Source organism: Nyctibius grandis, chromosome 12, assembly GCF_013368605.1.
Source record: "Nyctibius grandis isolate bNycGra1 chromosome 12, bNycGra1.pri, whole genome shotgun sequence".
Taxonomy (NCBI): domain Eukaryota; kingdom Metazoa; phylum Chordata; class Aves; order Nyctibiiformes; family Nyctibiidae; genus Nyctibius; species Nyctibius grandis.
This window is the reverse complement of record NC_090669.1, coordinates 2,878,457-2,895,184: the sequence shown is the minus strand read 5'-3', so window position 1 is coordinate 2,895,184 and position 16,728 is coordinate 2,878,457. Positions and strand designations below refer to the sequence as shown.

The 16,728-nt window shown below is 47.1% G+C and overlaps 1 protein-coding gene across 1 annotated transcript in view; it reads left to right on the top strand.

Annotated features, from left to right (window-relative positions):
• The first annotated feature begins 5,549 nt into the window (after positions 1–5,549).
• Positions 5,550–16,728, top strand: part of GLG1 (golgi glycoprotein 1) — an 85,376-nt gene continuing 74,197 nt past the window's right edge. Inside the window, exon 1 of the mRNA XM_068411267.1 lies at positions 5,550–5,864. Coding sequence (XP_068267368.1) covers positions 5,550–5,864 — 315 coding nt within the window. The remainder of the gene's footprint in view (positions 5,865–16,728) is intronic.

Below are 16,728 nucleotides of genomic sequence, written 5' to 3'. Positions count from 1 at the left end.
TTTATACCGCCCTACAGGAACAGAGGTACAAACTTAAATGCTACTAAAATAATAATGGAAGATGACACTTTCATGTCTCAGTTTTCAAATCCAGGGTTAAAGAAAATTTTCAAAGATTTGAGATGTGAAGAATCTGGTAAACACTGTCCTAGGCACAGGTTTGCAGCAGGCTCCAGGGAAGAGCACCAAAATTGCGTGCAGAAAGCCATCAGCATCGTGGACTGATAAAAGGTCAAACGTGTTAATTAAATATTTGCTCATCTCTGTCTGGAGTCAAAGGGGCAGATTCTGGGATGGAAGGAAGGAAAAACCCAGTGTCTCTGCACTATGCAGGGCAGCTGTCATTAGAGGCTGAGCTGTTTCACCGGTGTTTTAGGCAATAAGCCACTATGTGGCTATTTCTGCCTCTGTCTCTGGGAAGATTTTGTTATCGTGGAGCAGGGCGGCCCCTTGGCAATTCCTGTAGTAAATCTGATGTGAGGAGATAAGTAAAGCCGGGCAGCGCCGTGGCTCCTGCAGACGGGGCCTTGCTCTTCGCTGTGCCCAGGCATTTTTTAGTGTTTTTTTTTTTCCCAGGCTATTGCAGAGGGGGAGCACCTTTCTTGATTTTAATTCTTGTAAAACCAGGCCTGAGGGACAGCGATGGGCAGAGATGGCTGCGGCAGCAGCTCGGCCGTGCTGGCGCTGAACGCCATCCAGCCTGCGCACCCTGTGGAGGAGCGATGTCAGGGGGCGGCTGGCTGTCGAGGTGTCGAGGGAGCTGTGCTTTCCGGAGCAGCCCTGTCCTTCCCCTGTTCCTCTAACAGGAGTGATCCAGCGTCAGCCTGCGGTGGGTCAGGAGGCAGCCAGCTCCCTGCCTGCACCTGGCCTCTGCACCATGGCAACTTCGCTGCCGTAGCATCCTCCCTTGCATTTGTAGTGACTCAAGGGTGAGATTTCAATAAAAATAATAAAAAATGTTGCAGAGGACAAAAAGGAAAGGCTAAAAAAGTGTGAGCGAAGAAGCGAGCGCAGGTTGCTGTGTGCGTGCACCGCAAGGCAGGAGCTGCCAGCGTTCCCCCTTGGCTCTGGCTGTTCCTGCCACTTCGCAGAGGGTGGAAAAGCGGCTATTTTGTGTGTCCTGAACCAAATTGGATTAAAACCAGGCAATGCAGCAAGTGAAACAAGCGGCTTAATCTGAAGCTTGTTACACTGAGGTAGCCTGAGAATCCCAGTGGGATTTCACTTAGTTCTCCTTTTCGGTTTACAAGGAGACGTGGCAAGATTTTCTGCTAATGTAGATTAGCAGATTTTCTAACCAAGGCGGTAAATCCCTTAACAGACCTGGCTTTCTGCTGGTTTATGAAGGAGAGAGAGTATGAGGAAAAGGAGTTCAGGGAGGAGGAAGAGGAGAGGGGGGGAAACAAAGGAACAAGCAATCAAAAACTCGTTTTCTGTTGGGTTTGTTTTGCATTGAATGCCAGAACTAGTAACTAGGAAAGAACAAGATTTCACTGCTTGGAAAGGTGGGGAGAGGGGGCATGGTCTCCCCTGCTGGGATGGCACTTTTGATTTTCTATTAGCAAATCTGCAGTTAAGGTTTTTGCCAGCAAAAATGTGAATTACCTGCGTGCTCAGAGGCCCTTTGAGTCTCGCTGCGTCTCTACATGTTGCAGAGCTGCCTGCGAAATCGAGCAGAGGGGGTCGCGGCACCTTGGCAGCGGGCCTGCCCCTCCGCCGAGCTGCTGTCGTCCCCTGCGAGCCTGCAAAGTCAAGCGTGTCAGCGTAAACAGCCTCCCTGAGTTAAGGTAACAACATTTAGCATTGTTTATTAGCTTTGGAGATAGTTAAGGACATTTAGAGATAGTGCTGAGAAGGCAGAAAAGCCTCGTGCTCGGATTACTTCTCTTTGCTAAAAAAGATAGGCTGCACTCGGCTGAGCTGGGGGTGCCCGGGTGTGACGGAGCACTGGGTGCTATGGGGTGGGTGCCCGTAGGAAATGGGTGCCCTGGTACAGGGGATCTCATTGAGAAAGTCTTGGAGCCATAGCAGCATCTCAAGAACACCAAGGGGATGGGGGATGTGGCTCCTACCCCATCTCTTGCAAAATAGTAATTCTAAGTAGCCAAAAACTAGAGGAGTTTGGGGAACTGTGCCCTAAAATGCTTCTCTAATCCTTGGGACAGACCTCACAGGTAACAGGCACAGGCAAAAATGCCTCAAACTAATTTCAGTGATTATCCCACCCCGTGAAGCATAATTAATTTGAGGGTCCAGGGGGTTTAGTCTCACATCAAGTCCTATTTGGCGCTTCTGCTAGCGGCAGAGGTGGCAGAAGGGGGAGCGAGCCCCCCACGTGCTTCCAACAACGTCAAGCTGGGAGCAGCGCTGAGTGCTCAGGAAGGCAGAGGCAGGAGGGGGAAAGAATTGTGGCAGAGTGGAGGAAGGGTTGGAAAATTGCCCTTTTATTTTTCAAAGGGAAGTGCTAACTGCAACACAGAGATACATAAATATGGGGCAGGGGGAGCAACAGGCTCTGCGGGACCAACCTGGGGCTTCCCATGCTTCGTGAAAGCAAAGATGTGTCAACAATGTTGCTCTTTTGTGAAAAGCACAAACCAGGTCCAGAGGGACAAAGAGTTGTGCGTGAGAGGCACACAGCTCCCCTGGCACTTGTGAGGTTAGAGATGGAATATTGTCTCCTGTTTGCCCACAGCTTCTTCGGAAGTTAAATCCTGCCGTGGCCATCTGGTTATTTCCTAACGTGGATGAGGAACAGTGCTGCAGGACTCTGACCTACCAGAAAAGCTGACACAAAGTGGGGCCGAACCTGTGCATGTTGTGCAAATAAAACACTGAACACCAAGCTCGTGCTGCTGCCTGAGCCATCAAGAAGAAGCGCTGAATGCTGGCGGTAACCAAGCACCTGCCTAGGTTCTCTGCAACACCACTTGTTGGTAGAGACAATCACCAGTTGGGAAAGGCAGCGCTGAAGTTTTGGGGACCCTTAGCACTGGAGGGAAGCAGCTGAGCCCCTCTGTGTGTGCACGGAGACCGAGCTGAGGTTCGGAGCAGTGCCCGTGGCCATGTGGGAGTGAGCAGTCTGTATCCAATTAAAAACTGCAGCAGCTCCTCTGCATGGACCAAGGAAGAGCTTTTCTTCTCTCTGAGGCGGTGAGCTGGAGGGCGAGGACGCTGCTGGGAAGGAGCAAGAGACGTCCCAGTGGCTCAGTTCACCCCTGCCTCACTCTGTGAAGCTGGGGGCTATATAAATGCATTTTATTGCTTGGAGCAGTGAGACTTAAAGCAGACGACTGCGAGCACTTAATGCAGCACCCAGCGTCTGAGCGCCTTGCTGGTAAAACGCTTCAAATGGGGCAATAAAGGGAACTTCCACCCAGCCTGTGCCGAGGGAGAAGGTCTGCAGTCGCAATGAACCGCTGGGGTTATGGCACAGACGTTATGTGCACAGAAATACCTCTTCCTTGTTTAACGTGCTGCACGGACATGGTGACCATAGGGCTCTTCTTTATTAAATGCTTATTTAATGGTGGGTTCTGCAGGATGTTAAAAGCCATGGTTGGGAGGAGGTTCCCCGTGAGCACGGGACGCTTGGCAGAAGGATGTGGGCTGCTTCTGCTCATCAGCTCTGGAGGGCTCCCGAGGGTGTGGGAAGGAGAAGGGAGCTGTAACCCAGCTCTGCTGCTCCCCTCTGTCCTTGTCCTGTGATGGATGGAGGAGCGGAGCCAGCTCTCACACTGGGCTAGCTCTTCAAATAACTTCCACCAAGCCAAACGGGCTGCCAAGCACGGGCTGGATTTTGCTGGCTTTTGTTTTTAAGTGTTCCCAGCTGCGCAGCCCCCGGGTGCCAGCACAAAGCCACTTTCCCAAGTGCCATGTCCTAGCGTGACACTCAAATACAAGAAGCGCAGGGACTTTGCCAGCTGACTCCCCCTCCCTCTCCTGCCCTGCTCTTCACCTGGACGAGGCAGCTGCAAGTTGGTGGCCGTGGTGGGCTCCAGCTTGCTCGCGGTGCTCTGGTAGCTCCTGGTGTGGGTAAGATGGCTGGTGGCGTCCCCAAAAGAAGGGCTTTGCCCAGGCAGGAAGGGAGCAGCCCTGCAGCTCGGCTTCACCCCAGCTCACCAAGCCATAGCAGACCCGTGGAGTGCCCTGGCATCCAGGCAAAAGCTTCCAGCTTTGGACCAATGCCAGCCTGTGCTGGGAAAACTGCTACAGGAGTCAGCCAGGCAGAGTCCTCCCTGTCCCCTGTTTCCATCTGCCTTTGGAAGCAAAGCTGAGATTTTGGGACAAACCCATCCTGGGAGGGTGCTGTGAGCTGGTCTGGGGGGATCCTGCTGCTGGGAGACTCTGAAGGCACCCAAAAAGCTGTGGTTGCTGAGCTGGTGGCAGACCTGTGTCCCACCACTGCCACCAACCCAACACGTGGACCTTATTGCCCTAGGAGAAACTTGCAGATCCCATCTACAATGGGATCAGACATTGTAGATCCTGCTTTGGGGCCAAGATTACTCTTACAGGAGCGCCTGTTTCTCTCCATCCCCATGAAGAAAGCCTATACGGAGCCACGATCATGACATGCCAAATCTCAACCCTGAAATGTGGGCCCTGCGCTGAAAGGGCAGGAGGTGCAGCCAACCCACCAAACCCCGAAACGAGCAGGCCTGCGGCACCACAAAAATGTGCTATTTCTGCCCTTGTTTGGCTGCCAGGTCCCTGGAGGGGACCCCAGGGCTGGGCCATCCTGGCGTGCGAGCCCTCGTCCACGGGCATCCTGGCTGGCTGACAGTCACTATTCAATAGTTTTGGTTTTTTTTCCCCAATGTTTTATTCAAGTTTCTGGGTTTTTAAAGCAGCTATTCAGTATTTTTTCTTCATTGTTCCATACGCAGCCCCAGGTTTTCTTTCCTGCGCGCTAATCCAGCCCTGCTCTGAGCACCATCGCCTTTCCTACGCCCTCCTTCACCGTGGCAGCCAAGACCTCCTCAGGCTTTTAGCAACTCTCCCCAACGCCCCTCTGAGGAGGACGGCACTGCGAGCTGCGTTTCATGGGTGGGAACCGAGAAATTCTGGGCAAAAACTGGCCCCAGCTTCTGGGCACCCGCTGTGGGAGGTGCAGGGCCGGACTGCCTTCCCTGTGCTGGGGGCATGGTGCCTTGTGTCCCCTGCCACTGGCGCTGGCTCAGCAGCCTGGCGAGCACCGTCCTGCGTGGCTGACGGGCTGTGGGGCCACTGTGGGGCTGTGATGGCGGTAGGGGCTGTGATGGAGGTAGGGGCTGTGATGGAGGTGGGGGCTGTGATGGTGGCCTGGCCTGGCGTGTCATGGCGGCCGGGGGCCATGATTGCGCCTCGACCTCCTGAGGGGACGACGGACGGGGCGGGGCTACGGGAGGCCCCGGGGGCGGGGCCAGGCCAAACCACGCCCCTTCGCCAGAAACGGGCGTGGCCCGCGGGGGGGCGCGGCGCTCTGACGTCAGACGGCGCGCTGATTTGCATACGGCGTGCGTGCCGCTGGGTGGGCGGGCAGCCGCGCCGGAGGTGGCGGACCCAAGATGGCGCCGTGCGGACGTGTCCGGAGCCGTTGCCCGGGCCCGGCGCTCCTCCTGCTCCTGGCGCTGGCGGCGCGGCCGGCGGCAGGCGGCCCTCCTGCCGCGGGCCCCGTCGCTGTCGGCAGCCTGCCCTTAGCGGGGCAGGCGGCGGGGCCGGGCGCGGCGGGCCCGCGGGGTCCCCGTGGCGGCGGCGGCTCGGGTAGCGGGTGGAAGCTGTCGGAGGAGGCGGTGTGCCGGGAGGACGTGGTGCGGCTCTGCTCCAAGCACAGCTGGGCCAACAACCTCGCCGTCCTCGAGTGCCTGCAGGACGTCCGTGAGGTGAGGGCCGGGCGCCGCGCCGGGCCGGGCCGGGCCTACCCGCGGCGGCGAACAAAGAGCGGGGCTCCGCGCCGCCGCTCCTCCTCGGGGCAGCGAGCGCGGCCCGCGCCGCCGCCGCGCCTGATTTACCTCATGATTGTTTTTGTTTTAAGAAGCGAGGTTTGTGTGCAGGCCGGTGCCGGCCCCGCTTCCCGCCCTGCGCCCGCCCCCCCGCCGCTGTGGAGCTTCGTGTGAGGGGCCGGGCGGGCTCGGGGGCTGCCCGCGGGGGTGGCGGGGGGCCCCGGGAGAGGAGCCTCAATCTGCCGTCACCCCCCTTTGTCTGCCCCTCTGGGCTGGCGCCGGGAGGGAGAGGTCTCGGTGGGGTGGCTTCGTTGTGCCTTCGGTGCCTCACAGCGTTGCTCGTTTCAGAGGTCTGGGGACAGTCCCGCCCGCAGCGCCGAGGGAAGGCGCCTTGCTGGGAGCAGCAGCGACCTGAGAAGGGTTTGGTTTTTTTTCAGGTTCAGATTCCCACCTTGGTGTAGAGCTCAGCCGCGGAGGTGGTTGGTTTCCAGTGCTTGCTTGTGCCTGTATCAAACTAGATACACAGTCTTCAGACCTGGCTTAGTTTATGCAGGATTGGCTGGGCGATCTGTTGTTCGCAAACATCTGTCGTGAGTGGTTTAAGTCTAGCTCAAAAAACCCCTGAGTTGCCACCTCGGAGTCTTTTCTAGCCCGACCTTTTCATTCATTCCTTGGTGGTTCTTGCTCAGTTTGAAGATGCCTTTGGGGGAAGTGTCTTTGGTGAGCTGTTTTGGTGTTGAGGTCCGTTTAGTTCTTGGCTTCTCTGCTGTGAAGTCCAGGAATATCAGGCTGGGTCAGTTTAAATGGTGTTTTATCAAGTGGAAATGCAGTCAGGAAAACACTGTGCTGGTTTCTCATCTTTTATTGCAGAGACAGCAGATGGCAGTGAACTTAATGGTTACTCTCATCAAGGGGAGTCTTGAACCAGTGATTGTTTCCTGGCTTAAAATCCAAAAATAATTTAGATTTATATCTACCTTCGTGTTTTAATTTTGGACGGATAGTTTAGTAAGACACTCATGGCAGACATTTTAAATGAGTCCTGATGCAACATCTGTCACAGTTATAAAGTGCTCTGATATTTGCTTTATGAAGAACTTGGCCCTTACTGTTTTTCCCACCTGTCTGGGACCTTTTGGACCCCCTGTTAGGGAGGCACTGAGAGGATCTCGGAAGCTGCCCTTACAGGAGGTGGCTCACAACTGCCAGCCTGCCAAAAAGGCAAGCTCTTGTTGTTCCTTTCTTTCCAGTTGTGTGGCCCCTCCCTTCTCTTTTCATAGTTCCAGTGCTTGTTGGTTTTCTGCCATTTTAGTGAGGTGGACCTTTTTATCATCTAGTTTATCAGCTTTCCACTGGAATAGTTTTGTCGTTAAACGCAGAGGGAGGTGTGGGCTGAGCTAGGGCGCAAGGCTGTGCAGGGAGAGGGAAAAGACGAAGGGATGCCTCGCATCACACTTTATTTTCAGCAAGTACAAGCCCTTATGTTGGTTCTGTGTATCTCATGAAAACTCCCCTGTCTTTTGAATGTTATGTCTTGCTTGTGGTTTTCCTGTTCCCCTCTCAAAGCCAGCCTTGGTGTCAGTACCTTGCTGGCTGTTGGTCTTGTCTAGCTGTAACGCTGTCAGGTATCCAGTGCTGAAGGTGAATCTTTTCCTGGGGTGACATCCCAGGCATCGACAGGACATCTCAGGATCGTTTTGGACTGAGTTTTCTCTCCGAAGGTGCCCATTTGCAGCCTTGTCCTTATTTGTCTGTCAGCCTGTAAAGAGCACTGTCAGCTGGTCTTAGGCTCAGCAACTCGCTTGCCATAACGCAGGTGTGATGGGCTGCATTCTGACGTAGAAATGACTTCCCGGAGTGCTGCTCTGAGAAATGAATTAAAATAACTGACTTCTGAGCATCCCTACTGTTTAACTCTTGATATTTAGACTCTGAGTAAAAGTCATGAGTTGTAAACATTGGGTGGTACATCAGGTGATAGGGAGTGGGGTCAGATGTTGTCTCAGACGTTTCCTTTGCATTGGAGGTGATAGCAGAGGAAATAAGTCACCTATTAGCTGTTACCGTTGTTGATGTAACTTTTAATTTTGACCCTAGAGCATCTGACAGCTTGTTTGGACGATACCAGAAAAGTGACAATTACATTGTCAAATGGGTGGGGAACTAGTCTAAGTCATACAAGTCCATTTAAAAAAAGCCGGGCTATAGTAAATGGCAGATTTGGAGGAGTTGCTGTGTGTGTGATAGCATCAGTGAGGACAAAATTTGGATACTGCTTTGCTACAAGTAGCAGGTAAGATTTTTAGATGCAGTGAGGCTGCAGAAGCAGCCTTTTTTTCCATAGGTGTTTAAGATGGTATTTTTCTCACGTGAAATATTCCTCTAAAGTGGAAAAACTTTCCCTTTGAAACCGGGAGCCTTACTAAGAGCTGTTAAGATTATCAGTTGATTTTTCTTCTTAGCGTGATAAGGAAAAGCTAGGACACACTTAAATTTGAATAATCAGGGGAAACAACTACTTGAAACCTTTTCTTTGAGTCCATAAACTATAGATGAAAGAAAAGATGTGCTTGTTTGTTAGCCAGTGTGAATGCCATCACATTATTTCAGCATCTGCTGGTTTGTTACCATGAATGCTTTTAAAAGTAAGTCCTCCCTTCCTCTGCTGGGTAGCTGAATCTAAAGGAACAGGAGTATTGAGTCTGTGGTTGACTGGTACAGCAGCCTGTCTTGTGAGCTGAATGTTGAGAGAAGCTTTTAACACAAACATTCAGCAAAGAATAGTTTGAAACAGGAGAAAACAGTGGAAAAAAAACAACCCAAAAACCAACCAAACCCCAAAATCATAAGTTTTAAAGTTTTGATGTTGAGAGATTACTTATGGAGTGTCAATTTAAAGTATTATCAACACAGGTATTTAAGCACTGCATGTTTTTAGAATTCTTTTTTTTTGAAAAATCAGACCCCCAGCCTGACATCAAATACTTTACCACTGATTTTCCACCAAGTCAGTGAAATGCTTAATTGGCATAGTGCGGAGTCTGCTTCTGCAGGTGCAGAAGTCTTCTGCGTTTCAGGTTGTTCAACTGTTTGATAGACAGAAATCAAGGGACAATCATGCTTTTCTGCTTCCCTTTCGTTGTAGAAGAATGGGAAGGATGCTACTTAATTGGAGGAGGTAGTGGTCAGAGCTAGTCAGCTTAAACATCTTTGACTATAATCAGAAAATAGGATCAATAGTTTTGGTGTGTTTTCCAGATGAATTAATTTCCTTCTAGTTAAAATTATTTGTGCACTGGATACGTTACTGTTTTGAGTCACTTAAATTGTGTCATCAAAGTTTTAATTGTTATCCAGATAACTTTGTGCCGAGATATAAAAAGAGTAGAATGGGGTGGTGTATCCTTCTGTTTTTTAAAAATGTGCTTTAAAGTGCTTTTTTCTGAAATGATTCTGGTTGCTAGCCTGTTTCTAGAGTGACTTCAGAGCTTGTATTTCACTCGACATAGACTGCAGCCTTTAAGCCCTTTTTATGGGCTGCCTATTAAAGTAATTTTCATGGTGGTTATAGTATAAATAAACCCATGAAATATTAATATATTTGCTAGGTAAAAAATTTTGCATGTTTAATGATGATTTGCATTTAAAACATGACTGAGTTGTTGAATTTGAGGTAGGAAACATTAGCAGGTATGAAAATACCTTAACCAGTGTAGCTCTCTTTTCTGGCTTATTAGCGAGCGTAATTTTAATGTTAAAACATACCTCAGCTCTGATTAATCACTGAATTAACTTGATGTCATAATTGCTGAGCTTTACTTGCATTGAGCTCGTAAAGATTATGTAATATTTAAAGCATTATATCCATCTGTATAATGCGAATGCATTACAGGCTAAATAATTTTTCTAGGATCAAACGGTCGTGGTTAAGTTGGGATTAGAGATCAAAGTTTTGGCCTCCTGCTACTTTCTTCACCCTGAATGGTTCCGTTTCTCTGGTAGCACCTTTATGGCAGGGACGGTATAATTGAGCCTGAATGCTCTGCTCTCTGGGAAAAAATAAGGCTCTCTTGATGTTGAGGATTGGGTTACGAGCAAAACAAGTTAATCTTAAAAGCTGTGTATTTTAAGAATAGTATTTTTCCTGTTCTTTCAGATGCACAGTCAGTGTAAAAGGCCAGAAGAGTCATTTGATGTGACTTACCAGACTAGGAAGCGTGTAACATTTGGTGGGTTAGGAACTGGCACGTTTATTCCATATAAATGTTTTATTCCTCACTTTATATGTACCTGAGCTCCTTAAGTGGTTTGATAAAATAGTGCCAGTGAAATTACCAAAGTTTTAAAATTATAGATGGAAAAGAGAAACCAGACAGTGACGCATGCTTGGAGTCTTCATCTCTTTCGATAACACTGTAGTTGACAGAAAGGTGTGTGCTCAGTCTCTGTACTTGTTCTCTAGTTTTTCTACTTTCTTGGTAAAGGGATTGGAAACGTGAAGGCCTCCCTGCAGTTTTTTGGTTGCATTGAGGTGGATAAGTGTGATCTGTCACAGTAGCTTGATTTATTTTATTCCCCCCCTCCTTTTATCTCCATAATTTATTGAGTGAAGGGCGAAGGTTTTGTTTTGACTCAGCATGTGACATTATCTCATATTTGAGCATGTACTCGTGTTATTTCTGTCTTTCAGTGGAGGCTGGCATTTAAAGTACCTTTTTTGAGATGTCTGGGCTGTGGCAGCAAATGACTGTTTACCTGTCCAGAGCTGTGAGTAATTGAGGGCCGTGGATTAAACATAGCACGGGGGTGGGCTAGCTTTTAGGAAATGCAAACAGCGAAGACTTACTGTTTACTGAGTTGGCCAGCTCCTTCAGTGCCTATAGTTTGGTTTTGTCCCAAGAAACCTCTAGGCATTCTCCCTGGCTTTTGGGTGAGCTCTTCTGAATGGGAACTGCCTGTTTCTCAGGGTGGTAAGTATGTAGTTGTGGGTTGGAGGCTGTTCTGGTTCTCTAGTCATTACTATTGGAAAGGAGTAGGCAGTTAGTATTCTGGTGATGCTCTTACAGTGCCTACAGCATTATCATCTGGTTCAGATATCAACACGCAAAGGGATTTTTTTTTAAAGGCAATGATCAGAAACCTGGAAGATGTACCTTAAGCCTTGCCAAGGGCTTTGCTTGCACTCTCCCTTTTTTCTAAGGGATATTGACCTGGTGATGATTCAAAGCCATCTGTACAGCACAAGGGAGTTTAGATGCTCTTACATCCTTAAGGAAGAAAAAAGGAGAATTCTTACCTGTAGTTGAAGTTGAGCTGACTTAAAGTAAAAATGTGTTGCAATTTTAAGAGACTGAGTTAATTTCTGGGCTGTAAGTGGATGCTAGACTCTGTATGAGTTGAAGCCTGGACAACTGTGTTGGAAATCTCCAGATATCATTCTATCTCAAGCTGAATTTGGTGAAGAATTTACAGTGGTTTGTGGCAGATGCAAATTAATTTGAATGGTCAAGACTGGTCCCTCCTACTTCTAAAATCTGTAAATGGGAGATGGATCCACCACAGTCACTGGAAGGGAATGGTTGGGCCTTGGAGGAAGGATTGAGAAGATTAAGGTTTGAAAAAAACATATGAGCAACAACAGAAGGAGATGATGGAGACAAGGCTGGAACACTCTCTGAAGCTTCTTCTCCTGAGGCTTGACTTCTTAACCGAGATTAGCCACATTTTTGTTCTGAAGTTCTTCTTTTTCTTGTGTTCAGATAGTGTAAGCCCAATTTCCTCCTGGCTTTTGTAGTTAAGCCTTATAGTAAAATTCTAAATACACTTTAAAGGTCTTATTTGTGTTTGGGTTACTTACTTTGGCATGAGCCTTTGGCTTCACCTCAGGATGTAGCAATATTTAAAAGTACCCTTTGCATCTTACTAAAGCCAGGTGTGAGGTGACTGGAGGGTAAGATGGTCTCTCTCCTTCTAGGTCCTGGACTTACTGTCTTGTGAACAGAGCATTAAGCACAGGTCCTTAGTTCTCCATATCCTTAGTGACCTTAACAGTTGCTGCGCTTCTGCTGATCTGAGAGAATTATTTTTGTGGGCTTTTTTAGGGGGGAGTCGGGTTTTTTGAGTTTTGTGCTGTTCTTGGCATGCTGATACTTGCGGTAGCTGGTTATGTATCAGGTTGGCCTGGGATGTTTGGCTTAATAAAAGGGATTATCGTACAAGTTTGCCTCCTCTGGTGAGCTGGCGCTGCTGGCCTGCTGCAGCTCTGGATACCGAGGAGAAAAGGAGCGGAAATACAAGGGGAGAAGTAAAGTTTGATGCAGGCTGTGCAGTCTGAGCTTGGCTCAGGATGAACTGAGAAAGCTGTGCCATGCAGAGGTCCGGTTATGGGGAGGTGATTTACTGAGCCTGGTAGCTGAATGGGTCGAAAAGCAGAGACTGGGTCAGTTGTGACAGCGGAGACAGGTACAGCTGGATTGTGTTTTCCCCACTTGCATCCTCTCCTTCCCCATACTGGAGGAAAGGAGATCTCTCTAGCTGTGGGGCTGCTTTGCGTTGTCATGGTTGGAACGGAATGATTTGAGGGAAGATTATTCTAGGCAAATTATGTGCCGTCTTTGTTTTCTAGTATAGAGATAATGTCTAGATGTTCTTTATAGTGGAGCTTTCCTGCGTGCGAGCGCCGCTTTCTTGGTGGACTCTGCTTGTTTTGGTCTCTGAAAAATGTATCCTTATTCTTGAAAAAGCTTTGCAGTTATTCTTCCTAATAATAAACCCCAACGAATTGGATGAATAAAAGGTCTAGGTGATTGCCTTTTTATTTGAAATCTTGCCTCCAAATAGTTTTTTTGATGTTCTGACTAATTTAGTTTTAAGGTCTGTGAAGGTGGTTGCTATGGCACAAAAAAATTTCAGTTCTGTTAGCTGATCGTTCTTTGCTGTCATGGGATACTTTCATTTTCTGGATGAAAGTTTGTCAGTATCCATTGCAGTGTGTTAGGTGAGGAGCAGAGATCCTCCTTTCCCCAGCTACCGGCTTGTAGCGTAATTGCAGCCTCTCTTTGTTGAGACGACAGATGAAAACCCGTACTGTTCTGCTCCTGAGCAGAGGTGGCATTCATAAAAACTGTGTCCTGGCACGCTGGTGTCTGAACGTCTGCAGCTCAGAGCTGAGGAATTTCCTTCAGTAGCTAGAGAGGAGTCTGTTTTCTCAAGGCTGTCTTTTGAGGGCGCAGTGCCTGAATTTATTTTATTTTTTTTATCCTTTGGATAAGTGTATCTTGTAGCTCTTTCAGCTTTGTGAGCTTCGATTTCATGCCTTTGCATGGAAGTGCATTACTCGGTTGTAATGTCTAAAATTTTGCCTTAACTCGAACTATACATTTGATGTCTTTATTACTGTCAGTGCTGTGGCTTAAGAGTAGTGGTTCACATCTAATATCTCTTTTTCCAGGTAACAACATAGGGAGAAATGAACATTAATCGTGCAGGACAGGAATGTTTATTTGCATGTTATTATTTGCATTTTTGCCCAAAACAATGCATAAGAACTGCTGAGGTGACAAAAAGATAGTATTTAATGTAATAAGTATTTATGGTTTCTCTACACGCCTGAAGTATTTTACTCTTTTGCAGTTAGTGGTAGAACTGGTGTGCTCTTCTGTGAAAAACTTCTTGTAGTTTCCTTGTTTGATTCTCAGGAGTTTTGAGTCTCTTCTAGAGAACGCAGCTCGTTATGTTGATATAATTAAGTACTTCTATGTAACAGGGCAGGTTAATAACAAATAGCTATTCCAGCTCTGCTATGCAAAATCATTCAGGCAAATGTGCTGTCTTTTGTTTAAAAAATGATGCCTAGCATGATCTGGTGGCAAATTTGCTGTCTAGATCTCTTGAATCTTGATAGGAGGCTCATCAGCCTTCATCATGCTCAGCAGTTTGCTAATTGAGACTTTCTTCTGGAGTGTCCTGTTAGTGCAGGGTGAAATACTTTCTGCTAAGTGAACTGCAAAACAAACTCAGCAGAGCATGCATTCTTTTAAGTGTTGAGGTAATTGCCCTACAAAAAGTTTTGATAGAATTAAAAAAAACCCCGCACAAAACCTGCTTGGCTTGTAGACTTTCTGTAACAGTCCAGGCTTGATTTGAGCTGAGTCAACTTTTGTTACACTTCTCAGCTGAGTTGAAATGAGATCTGGAAGAAGCTTACAGTAAGCTCTTTCATTGTCAAATTGATTTTTTGCTTATGTCAGTGTCTGTGTGGCCTATCTACATATGTCATGAAATCAGGAAAACTAACCGCCGTCAAGTAAAATCACTGCAACACCGCAGTTGTCATAATTTACAACATGGATTGTTCATGAGACTGCAATTCTTTAACCATGTTTGTGGTGATTTAATCAAATCTGTATTAGTGTTATCCTCTTATTGTTGAATTCAGACAGGCTAGTCAAAATCTGGTCTCCATTGATAGGAGGTCCTGAGTAAATGCAGGTGGAGAAAACTGTTGACTGTGAATTTCACTTGTCAAGCATTTTATGTTGCTGTTCATGTATGATGTTGTGTTGACCCTGCTGCTTTTTTTGATGGTTACTTTTGAACTGATGCTACGAACACTGTGGTTTTGGTGCTTCAATATTTGAGACATGTGAGGGGTGAGATGCTGGATCTTATATTGTAACGCAGCTGTTCAGATTCATGATGACATCTGTCTTACCTTACTGAAGTCTGTAGAGTTGCCTTTGTGTAAGCAGTGAGTATGTTGATGCAGTCTTTCTTGCTGCCACTCTTCAGACCAAAGGTTCAGTCTGTTTTTCAGTAATGTACAGATGTTGCAGGTGACATCATTAAAGAAGCATGGAAAAGACTTTGAGTTGTGTGTTATAGTTGGCAACCGGAACTGCATTCTTAAGGAGTAGTGTAGAAAAACATACAAGAAAACCTTTTTTAGTCGGTGTGGAACTGGAGAAGCTCAGTGTGCTGTGAAGTGTAGTTTGAATGGGACATTTCTTATGGCAACCTTAATGATCTATTTTTTCTGCTTAAAGCAATCAGGTGAATTTTCTGCAACTGTCTGCTTCTCAGGCAAGGATTCAGCAGGATACCAGGTCAGTGCTTACTGGAGGGAAGTACAGGTTAGACAATAGTTAACAGCAGTTACTTCTGGAAGACAGAGCACTGTTTGAGTCACTGTCAGCAGCAGAAGTCAAAGAACTTGTGAATGTAGTAACATTGCTTACTTTTTGAACTGAAGGCTTCCAGGCAGTGATCAGCAGCCATCTTCACTTACTTTGTTTCTGATTAGTCGTATGAAGCAACGTTATTTTTTAAAGCTGAAAAAGAAAAAGCTGAAACACTAGTTCATGGTGTAAGCCTTCCCTGCATTTTTATTAAACTGAGTACTGGAATGGGACTCCCATGGTGAATGCTTGTCCTGTCTCTAGGAATCCCAATGGTAACAGATAACAACATCACCTGAGAAGGTGTGCTACTAGGGAACATACTTTTCCATTAGCTGAGTCACAGCTCTAAAGGTGTTTGCTCATTCTGATGTTATTGTTAATAGCCTTAATTAGAAGTATATGTGGAAAATAGTAGTTGTAGGAGGGATGTGATTCTGCACTTTCCTCACAGAACACAAAGCAAATCTTGTTGTGTTTCCTCTTTTTGCTTCATGACCCTTTACCTGTGCTTTAGCAGGCACCGACTGTGTGGTGAAGCATCACTGGTAATGTAGCAGCAGTGTATAGGACAGACTTCCCTGGAATAACTCAGAGTTCATTCGAGCTCAGGTACTTGGCAGCGTGGCTTGAGCTTGTCCACATCAAACGCCTTTCACGTGGTCTGAGGCTACGTTGGTTTCCTTTCTATGAGCAGCTCACAGGTGAGGCCTACACAAAGGGGAAAAGCATACAACAAGCCACAAACAATGGGGTTTTTTGTTTCCCTCCCCTTCTCCAGGCATTCGTGAACTCTTCCAGCCTCCTGTTGTATAAAACCATAGTCTAAACTTGTTCTACTAGGGAGAGTGCTGATGGAATTTGAATTCTTCTCTTTGTATGTCAGCTCTTCCCGAAGTAATTTCCCCAAATACTTTCCTTCCTTGAGACATTCCAGTGAAATCCATCATGACTTTGTGATGCCCTCAAAGATTATTTAATAAATGTTGTCTTCTAATGTCTGTTTTAGTCACTAGGGTTCACAGTGTCTTAAACTTGGAATACTTGCAAAAGGCGTTTTCTGCAAACTTTCTAGGAATATGGGAGAGCTGTGGTAGGCTGCGTGGTGTTGGTATACAGTTGGGAGGAGGGTTGAACCTGGATTTCTCTGTTGTGTAACTAAAAGAGAAGGTGGGCATCAGTGCTCCAGTCACTTTACGTGCTGGCTGTTGGCCCATCACAGCTGTATTATCCAGTGTATTGTCTGAAGTGGCTCAGGGCAAATGGAAATAGGCAAAAACCTTCCTATGGCTTAGACTTGTACATCGTGAATAACTTCACGTGGCAGCATATTGTTGCCATCTTAAAGTCATCTTTGGTCTGTTGGGAGATGGAGTTTGTCTGACTGTAATCACTTGTCCATTACCTAGTGGAATCACTAATTTGGAATTGAGATTCTGTTTTTGAGCTCAAAGTTTTGGCTTAAAAAAACCCCCACTGTGAACCTAATATTGAGACGTTCAAGCAGAATGGTAAAGAGGGAAGATGTTAAAAGCAAGGCAGTGGAGTGGCTTATTGTCTGTTAGATGTTAAAATGTTTGAGAACCTCTGTATATCTTAGAAACTTTATTGCCTCAGGTTTAATGCAG